Below are 9895 nucleotides of genomic sequence, written 5' to 3'. Positions count from 1 at the left end.
TCTGTGATTTAAAAAATTACAACATTTTTCTATTAAAAAAATTTATTTAATAAAATTAATTAAAAAAATAAAATTTATAATTATTTTTTTATATAATAATAAAATTACTTAAATTATTAATTAAAATATATTTTTAATATCATTAAAAATTATTAATTAATTTAATAATTTATTAATAAAAAAAATAATTTAATATGAAATTAGAAACCTTGAAATATAATTTTTAGGATTATAAGAATGATTTATATTTGTAATTTACCATTTTTGATATTAATATATACCCACCCAAAGCCTTGTGGGACTCGCTCGGTCACTGCCTCAGAGTTTGTTTTCATAAGATGCTTACAGCTCAACCAAGATCCACTGGCAACTCAGACCTCTCCGCTGCCGCCGGGCTCACGGCGGCGATTAGCGGCGCCGGGACCAATGGAAGGTTGAGCAGAGCAACCCAGGTTCCGGTTTTCCAAACCCGGGTCGGAAAAAATCGTGGGTCGGTAAGAGCAGTGATCAGTGGTGGAGACAACAAAACTGTGGTGGAGACCTCCAAGGACTACAATGGGTCGGTGTTGTCTTCTTCAAGTCGTGGTGGGGTTAGAGATGTTAAGGCAGTGATTACTATCAGGAAGAAGATGAAAGAGAAGATCAGTGACAAGATTGAAGATCAGTGGGAGGGTTTTATTAATGGGATTGGTCAGGGCATCTTGATTCAGCTCATCAGTGAAGAGATTGATCCTGGTTAGTTTTTTTAACTTCTATTCATAGATTCATGTATAATTTTTTTAACTTCTCAAAATAATTTCAAAAGATCATGGTAAGATGTTGACACTAATCATACGCCACAATGACGGTGAGGTAGTCCTAATTTTGGGATAACCTATATATATATATGTTGTGTTTTTGTGTGCATACGTGTGATTTACAATTTGTGTGTGTTTGATTTTTCTCTGTTTTCGTGTCTCATGAATCCTGGTTTGTTGTTGCGGATCACTGACACTCATCACTTTGATTGAAGCAAAATAAGCACATATAAAAGGAGGAGGAAGAAGAAAGATTTGGAGTTGGGTTTTAGGTTTTGGTTGCTTTACCAATTTAGTAGCATGATTTGTGATGAAATAAAACTTGTCTATTTGCAGTTGAATTGTCCCCTTGAGATAATTGTGTATGGTTGTGATTTACTTCTATAAATACAATTGAGTCTGTAAAAATGGTGGTTTGTGCCTCCCTACGTGCCAAAGTAATATTTTCCGTCCTCTCTCTCCCTCTTGCATTACTGCAAGGTGGTGTCTATTTTGAGGGATTGAGCCATAAGATTGGACTAGTACTCCCTTGTTTGGTTCAAAATTTATGTACCAGGCTAATAGTATATCCGGACTATTAGTCCCAAATTTATTGGACTATTGTGTTCCATGAGAGGTTGGACACAAATGGGGGATAAGAGGATATGAGATTAGGTGGTGAAATGATCATGTTGACCATCTACTATTTAATTATGTATTATATTTAGTAAAAATTTAATAAAATCTAAATGTCTCAATTTAAAATTAAAACAATTTTATTTAATTTTTATTGGTGTTTTATTTATTTAATTTTTTTAAAATAATTTTTTATAGATATTTTATTGATGTTTTATTTTAAAATTTTGTTTATATTTTATTTAATTTTATATGTTTTATTTAATTATTATTATTTTTTAAAATAAATTTATTTAAAATTTTAATTAAAAAAATAACATATTTTTATTGATATTTTATTTATTTAATTTAAAAAAAATAAATTTATTTAATTGTGTAAAAATAAAATAAAATAAATTTTTTTTTTTAATCTAGCTAAATATAATTAAAATATTAAAGATATGTTTAATATTGCTATTAGTTAGTAAATAATTGAAAAGGGTAAAATAGTCATTTGAGTATTAATCATTTTCCATAATATCCCAAACAAACATAAGATTTATATCTTATCCAACCAAATAGTCGTTTCCTAATATCTAAATTCTAATCTCATAATTAAACAAACCTGGGATACAAATCCAGTCTAACCAAATAGTCCGGACACAATATATCTCAGGACTAACAACCCAATGGATTCTAATCTCTCCTTATCTAGTCCGTCCAAACAAACACACCCTAAGTGTATAGAGAGAAAATTTAGCTCAGTTTCCTTCACACTGCTAAGAACTTTTTTCCTCTGTTTTTCCATTTGTTGGGGTTATTTATCGAGTCAAAACTCATAACTTTGTCATAGTTTTTTGGGTTTATTTAGTGATTAAATTTTTTTTTTTCTTTCCCTTAAAGTTTGTATGGCATTGCTCTAATCTTAGCATAAGTGGTGGCAGATCATATTAATTTTTAATTTTTGCAGTGTTTAAGAAAAGTTATTTTTGTCCATGCCTTCTTTGATCTATGTTTGTTTGTTTGTATGGTTCTGTTCCTTCAAATTTTGTGATTCGAATTTGGGATTGTTTTTGAGTGAGGTTGCATGCTATTACAGTGACCAACTCTGGAAAGTGCATAGAATCTTATGTCCGGGGCTGGTTGCCAAAGCCATCAAGCCATCCTCGCATAATCGAATACGCTGCTAACTTCAAAGTGCCACATGACTTTGGATGTCCTGGTGCTATTTACATTACCAATTTTCACAGCAAGGAGTTCCACTTGATGGAGATTGTCGTTCACGGTTTTAACGAAGGCCCTGTATTTTTCCCTGCTGATACATGGATTCATTCACGGAAAGATAATCCCCAAAGCCGTATTATCTTCAAAAATCAGGTAAGAATGGCACAATTTTAATTCTTCAACTGATAATTTTACTTGATGCATATAGGAGTGACCGGATTGACTTGAACAGGCATATTTACCATCACAAACACCACCTGGCATTAAAGATCTTCGACATGAAGACTTGCGCTGTATTCGGGGCAACGGGAAAGGTGAGAGAAAGCTGCATGATAGAATTTACGATTATGCCACTTACAATGATTTGGGTAAACCCGAAAAGTCTGAGGATTTAGCTAGGCCAGTCCTAAGTGGTGAGAAGTGGCCTTATCCCAGGCGCTGTCGAACTGGACGACCTCCAACTAAGAAAGGTATTGGCAATGTTACAGAATGACTTTTTTTTCTTCTCTCTCTCTTTTAGGGTTTCAGCAATCTATTCACTGATCATCTGTGTTGAATGGAATTCAAACAGATCCAAATTCTGAGAGTAGAATTGAAAAGCCCCATCCCGTGTATGTTCCCCGAGATGAAGCTTTTGAGGAGATTAAACAGAACACTTTCACAGCTGGAAGATTGAAAGCTCTGTTACACAATCTGTTACCACTTATTGCTTCTACATTGTCAAGTTCGGATATCCCCTTCAATTGCTTTTCAGATATAGATAAGTTATATAATGACGGTATTGTTTTGAAAGATGATGATCAAAAAGAAGTAAATGAGAAGCAGTTTCTTGGCAAGTTGATGGAACGGGTACTGACTGCGGGGCAAAAGTTGAAGTACGACATACCAGACATAATTAAAAGTATATTCTCTATCTTTCTTTCACATTCAGTGTGTGAGCTCGAGTACCAAATAGAAATAGAGCTTGTTGAGGGTTTTTTCCTATTTGGTTACAGTATGATTTCACACCCATGTTTCAGGCCACTTCTAATTAAAGGATAATTTGAGTTCTAATTTCGGAAACACTTTGCATCTGATTATTTATCGGTTTTGCAGGGGATAGATTTGCATGGCTGCGTGACAATGAGTTTTCACGCCAGGCGTTGGCAGGGGTCAACCCAGTAAACATTGAACTCTTGAGGGTAATGAACGATCCTCTTAGATTTGCAATTTGTTACAGCATGAATTTTTTGTTTCTCAATTGTCCATTGAGAGTCCTTAAGCTTGAGTTTATTTTGCAGGAGTTTCCGATTCTCAGCAAACTAGATCCTGCAGTTTATGGTCCACCGGAGTCTGCAATAACGAAAGATTTGATAGAACAGGAACTGAATGGAATGAGTGTCAAAGAGGTACTAATCTGATACTTCACTAGCTTTATGAATAAGAGCATTTACACTCCGTTGGGAACCCAGAGAGAAAAGAAAAGAAAATATTACTTAGGAAGTTAGGAGAGAAAAGAAAAGAGAAAAGATTGTGTTTGCTACCTTTTGTTTGGACCAATAGGAGAAAAAAGAGAAATGAAGAGAAAAGAGAATGATTTATCTCCTTTCTTGTTTTGTTAAATTACATAATAGAAAAGAAAGAAATTATTTCATATTATATTACCAAAATAACCTTTTATAGGTGTGAGTTTTTTTTCTATTTCTTCTATATCTAAAGGGGCAGTTTTGGTATCATGAAAAAATAGTAATCTGTTGGTTTATTTTTTATCCCAATATCCCCAAAATGAGGGTTTTAAGAGAATTATTTTCTCTCCATTTCAACCCATTTGTCTCCTTTTTTTACTAATCTGAACATGTGATACGAACTAAAAGAAATGCATTTCTTTTATTTTCTTTCCAAATTACCCAATCGAAACGGGCTATCAGTTTCTTTGTCATTTCTGACCTTGTGTTTCTGGAAACCATTCACACAGGCTATTGAGAACAAGAGGTTGTTTATACTCGACTACCATGACATGCTTTTACCATTTATCGAGAAGATGAACTCCTTGCCGGGGAGAAAAGCTTATGCCTCTAGGACAGTTTTCTTCTACAACCGTGCTGGTTTTTTAAAGCCGATTGCTATAGAGCTTTCACTTCCTCTGACACCTTCTTCATCAATGAACAAGCGCATTTACACTCATGGACATGATGCTACGACTCATTGGATTTGGAAGCTAGCCAAAGCTCATGTTTGTTCCAATGATGCTGGTGTTCATCAACTAGTCAACCACTGGTGAGTTTATAGATTTTAATTGCTACCAAATTTTGGAGGATTTTTAAAGTTTTGAATGGCTATCAAGGCCTTCGATCTTTGACGACTTAAATTTGACAGTTTCTTATACAAAATCATATCGGTTCAACCAGATTTTTGAGATTTTACTTTGGTTTGATAAGATTTGGAAGAAGGCGGTGTGAAACTGAACTTTAGAGTCTCAATGGACCTGTTTGGTTGTGTTTTTGTTTTATTCATTTTCCTTTTCATATTTTTTGATGCAGGAATAATGAAAAGTTCGAAAACATCACCATTTTTGTGTAAAGCACTTCTTGAAAATTTTAAAACAACCTTTTATTGTTTCCTAAAAATTGGGTTGTTTTCAGAAAATTTTCTCACAAACAGTTTGCTAGACAACTTTTCTGTGCTTTTTGAAAAATAAAAACAAAAAACATAGAACGAAAATACATTCTAATGGGCCAGTAAGACTAAAAGAACTCGTTACATTCTAATGTGCTTTTTGAAAAATAAAAACAAAAAACATAGAACGAAAATACATTCTAATGGGCCAGTAAGACTAAAAGAACTCGTTACATTCACCTGCAATTGGCTACATACTTGCCTTTATAATTGTGATGGCTTGGCATTTTCAGGTTGAGGACTCATGCATGCATGGAACCTTACATAATTGCTACTCATAGGCATCTAAGCTCGATGCACCCCATTTACAAGCTGCTCCATCCTCATATGCGCTATACATTAGAAATCAATGCACTTGCGAGGCAGAGTTTGATAAATGGAGGGGGAATAATCGAGGCTTGTTTTAGTCCCGGAAAGTATTCCATGGAAATAAGCTCTGCAGCCTACAAGAGTATGTGGCGATTTGATATGGAGGCACTGCCGGCAGATTTAATCCGGAGGTTAGGTCTATCAAGCATTACATATGAAACCAATTTTTTTTTGATACATTCAAACCTTTCTCACGCTTTAGGCATAGTTTGATGCATTGTCATCTAAGAAACACGGACACTGGCAGGTGACATGACACGGATATGCTAACACAACATGTATGCACAAAACGTATAGCTTTATATATTATTATTTGGCATATGTATAAGGGTAAACAGTTATTTCTATCACAAATATGAATATTGAACTCAAATATAATAATTTTTAAAGTCTAAATGAGAATAATAAGTACAAATTTATGTTGTTTTTATTATTATTGTTGGGTTTTAAGTTATTTTATTCAAACTTGTTATGTGTTTCAAGTGTGTCTAAGCGATAGACACATCACATGTGTTCTCTAAGTGTGAATCGTGTTGAAGTCTAGAAATTTTTAGAAATAGTATGACATGCTCGAACATGCATATGATAGGTGTCGGAAATTGATTGATGACACGACACACTACCTTCTTTGAAATGTTCATGCTTCTTAGCTTGTGATTCTAAGCATTCTCTTATGTATACAATCGATCTATGCCTTCAAAATGAGTAACAATGTTAAGACTTTGCACTTGTGATGATATTTCAGGGGTATGGCTGTTGAGGATCCTTCAATGCCCCATGGCTTGAAACTTGTGATCGAGGACTACCCTTATGCAGCCGATGGAATCCTCATATGGTCCGCTATAGAAGAATTGGTGAAATCCTATGTTGAACACTTCTATTCTGAGCCCAATTCGATAACATCTGACATTGAACTCCAATCGTGGTGGAACGAGATAAAAAACAAGGGTCACCACGATAAAAGAAACGAGCCTTGGTGGCCTAAACTCAACACGAAAGAGGACTTATCTGGCATCCTAACCACAATGATTTGGATTGCTTCAGGTCAGCACGCTGCAATAAACTTCGGGCAGTACCCCTTTGGAGGGTATGTTCCTAATAGACCAACCCTTATGCGAAAACTCATTCCTTGTGAAGATGATCATGATTTCGAGAAGTTCATTCATAACCCTCAACATACTTTCCTCTCATCTTTGCCGACTCAACTTCAAGCTACTAAAGTAATGGCCGTTCAAGACACTTTGTCAACTCACTCTCCAGATGAGGAGTACTTGGGTCAGATTCACCATCTTCAGAGCCACTGCATCAAGGATCACGAAGTTTTGAAATTGTTTGAGAAATTCGCCAACAGATTAGAGGAGATAGAGAAGGTTATACATGGAAGAAATAAGGATGCTCGGCTTCACAACCGAAGTGGTGCTGGTATTCCTCCATATGAATTGCTTCTTCCCTCATCAGGTCCGGGGGTGACCGGTCGTGGTGTTCCTAACAGCATCTCTATCTGAAAGAAGCCTCTAATTTGTTGTCAACTCTTTTTTTTTTTTTTTGTGTTGGAAGCTGTTGTAGATTTTGTTGTTGGCATGGAGTTCTTGAGAGTGATTGTAATGGCTACCATGAGCTCTATAGTCTGAATGAGCAAGTTGTATGTAAACAAACATGGATGTTAGTGAATTTGTGAATCATTATGACTAGTAGGTTTGAACTCATTCTCATTCATAAATGCTAGGTTAGCATTTTTCCTTGTGTAGGATACTGTTTGTAGTTGGGATGTTTTGGCTTGGAAACATATCATATGACCACTGTTTTTCTTATGCTATAATTTGGGTTATTTGAAAAGGCCAAGCATAAAGAGACAGTAGAGGGGATCTTACCACATCAAACCCTTTAGAATTTTTTTTAAACATGCTCTTTCAAAAAATCAACCCTCAACCTCTCCCTCTTCTCTCCTCTTTCCTCTTTCAACTCTGACCACTAGCCACCCTCATCGGCAACCACTACAAAACCTTATACCACCACCCACCTGTCTACTCCATCAGCACCGCCACCACCACTACCGCCCTCCCCAGTCACCTTCCCTATCCCCCGCCCCCATTGCTCACAACCCATTTCCTCCACACTCAACAACCTCTTCCCACAAACCCTTGCCACTGGTGCCACCACAACCCCACTCCCCTCTCGTTGCTGCAAAACATGCTTGGTGAAAGTATAAATTGTGTAGGATTTCTATACTTGTCACGTGAACTATACATGTTTTGCACTTTCATTGAACACATTTCGCAGAAACAGAGGTATGGATGTAGGAGGTCTAAATGAAAGTGTTTGGGAATTGTGGTGGGCGCATTGGATAAGGTTTAATTCTTAAAATTTTTCCATCCTCAAATATTGTTTCAAAACATTTCCAATTATATGATATGACAAGAATCTCAAAATACAACAAAATTTTCAAAACACAAACAATAAGACTTGAAGTTTGAAATAGGGCAACCCATATATATGCCTAACTTCTACCAATCTCAATAGTTAATATTGTTAGAGCTTCTCCAATACTTCATCTTTTGTTTCATCAAATTTAAAATGTACAAATTAGTGTTTTAATGTTAACACCAAATCAGTATCAAATTGAGAATATCTCAAAAAATTTATCAAATTAAGGATACTGAAACTTTTTACCAAATTACTGTATATAGCCATTAGCTTTACAAGGCTATTACACAATGCATGAGCATCGGACAACCGGCCAAATTGACTATTGTTGAATTTGAAAATTTTACACTGGTTACTCAACCAGCTGAACATCTCCTAGTTGTCCTCCTAATCAATCGATAATTTGATAACGTTGGAGATGCTCTTAAAAACCCATATTTAGTACTTCAACACAACAACCAATCATTATCATTTTCATTTAAAAAAAAAATATTGCTGATTCATCTTTCAGCTTAGCACGAAATTCATTTTGATGCCATTACAAATAAGACAAACATATATGACATTTATATATTAAAAATATATTTTTTTGAAAATTATATAAGGAACCGAGTTAGTGACTGAGAGTCGTATCATAGCTAAGAATAAGATAAACATATGGCATATGCATAAAAAATTAAATATATATATATAAAAAAATAAATATAGAATATTATTATTCAAAATTAAAAATTAAACTCAATTTTTAAGTACTATGACAATTAATTAGGATATTGAAAATATATTTTTTTTAAATATTCTTTAATTATTAATCAATCATGTCCATTATATACAAAATGAATCTAAAAAGTTGACTTCTATAATATTTTCCTATGCAACATTCATGTAGCTAGGTAGGTTTGTGATTTGGGTTTCCATTTTGGCCTCATTTGGAAAGTTGATTATTTTAATACGCAAATTCTATTTCAACACACCACATTGTCTCTGTGCACATCCTTTCTCACTCCACTCACTTAGTAATTTAATTCTTATGCATTTATCTCAGTCCACATCCCACATTTCAAATATACCCATTTAATAAAAAATGTGTGTACATCCTCATATTAGCCCACACAAATATTCGTGGTCGTCGTGCTGCACCGGCAAGGCCTGCCATGATTAATGACAATCAGATTGAACCTTACAAACTAAACGTTCAGTTCCAGTAATATATTCGTCTAGGTTTTGTATTTCAATTTGTTTCATGCTTGTTTGTTTATGTTTTTGGTGTAAAATTGTATCTGGGTTTGTGAGAGGGAGATTAATGATCTGGTACTGGGTCGGACAGATCTAGGCCAGACAGAGTTTTGCAGGACAGATTTGGGTCGGGCAAGTGTTGGGCCGAGGATGTGTGGCCCAATTTGGAAAGAAGTTGCTCGGTTAAGGCAACGCTTGGTTGGACCGAGCTACATGTTTGACGGAGGCGAAGCCAGTCAAGTTAAGTGACCAGCGCCCGGAAAGACGTGGTCAGCCGAGGTACCTGTTTGCTCGGCTTTGTCGAGATGTTGCCTAGCCCGGTCCTTATTAAGCTTAGCTAGTGCAGTGCTTGGACATGAAGCACAGCACGACCGTTGGCGGACAAGATGGTACAGCTCGGCTGCCGAGCTCCCAATAGAGTGAGCGGGCAATTGAGATTAGGTGACGCTCAGCAGGATTTGTGCTGACAGATGGGATAGCAGAGCCACATGTCGAGGGACCATTGGGAGCAGGTTTGGGACGCAGAAGGGTATATAAGCATGCCTGCGCCCCCCATACGAGGGGGACGAACACTTTGTAAGGAACTCCTACACTCA

General features: G+C 35.7%; 1 protein-coding gene across 1 annotated transcript; it reads left to right on the top strand.

Annotated features, from left to right (window-relative positions):
- Positions 1-249: 249 nt before the first annotated feature.
- Positions 250-7345, top strand: LOX6 (PLAT/LH2 domain-containing lipoxygenase family protein). The gene is made up of 9 exons (XM_028197896.2): positions 250-735; positions 2491-2768; positions 2848-3085; positions 3187-3516; positions 3711-3796; positions 3896-4003; positions 4570-4871; positions 5504-5770; positions 6385-7345. Exons 1-9 carry the CDS (start codon positions 339-341, stop codon positions 7142-7144), a joined length of 2766 nt encoding a protein of 921 aa, XP_028053697.1. The 5' UTR covers positions 250-338; the 3' UTR covers positions 7145-7345.
- The last annotated feature ends 2550 nt before the right edge of the window (positions 7346-9895 follow it).

The sequence above is a fragment of the Camellia sinensis genome, chromosome 10, assembly GCF_055761805.1.
Source record: "Camellia sinensis isolate YWXY chromosome 10, ASM5576180v1, whole genome shotgun sequence".
Taxonomy (NCBI): domain Eukaryota; kingdom Viridiplantae; phylum Streptophyta; class Magnoliopsida; order Ericales; family Theaceae; genus Camellia; species Camellia sinensis.
The sequence above is the reverse complement of the archived record's forward strand: the minus strand, read 5'-3'. Positions and strand labels throughout refer to the sequence as shown.

Bases quoted from the DNA above. Each gene is read 5' to 3' on its own strand.
- LOX6 (XM_028197896.2), top strand. From the start codon at position 339: ATGCTTACAGCTCAACCAAGATCCACTGGCAACTCAGACCTCTCCGCT. The intron at 736-2,490 runs GTTAGTTTTTTT...ATGCTATTACAG, and splicing joins CAGTGAAGAGATTGATCCTG to TGACCAACTCTGGAAAGTGC. The intron at 3,086-3,186 runs GTATTGGCAATG...GAATTCAAACAG, and splicing joins ACGACCTCCAACTAAGAAAG to ATCCAAATTCTGAGAGTAGA.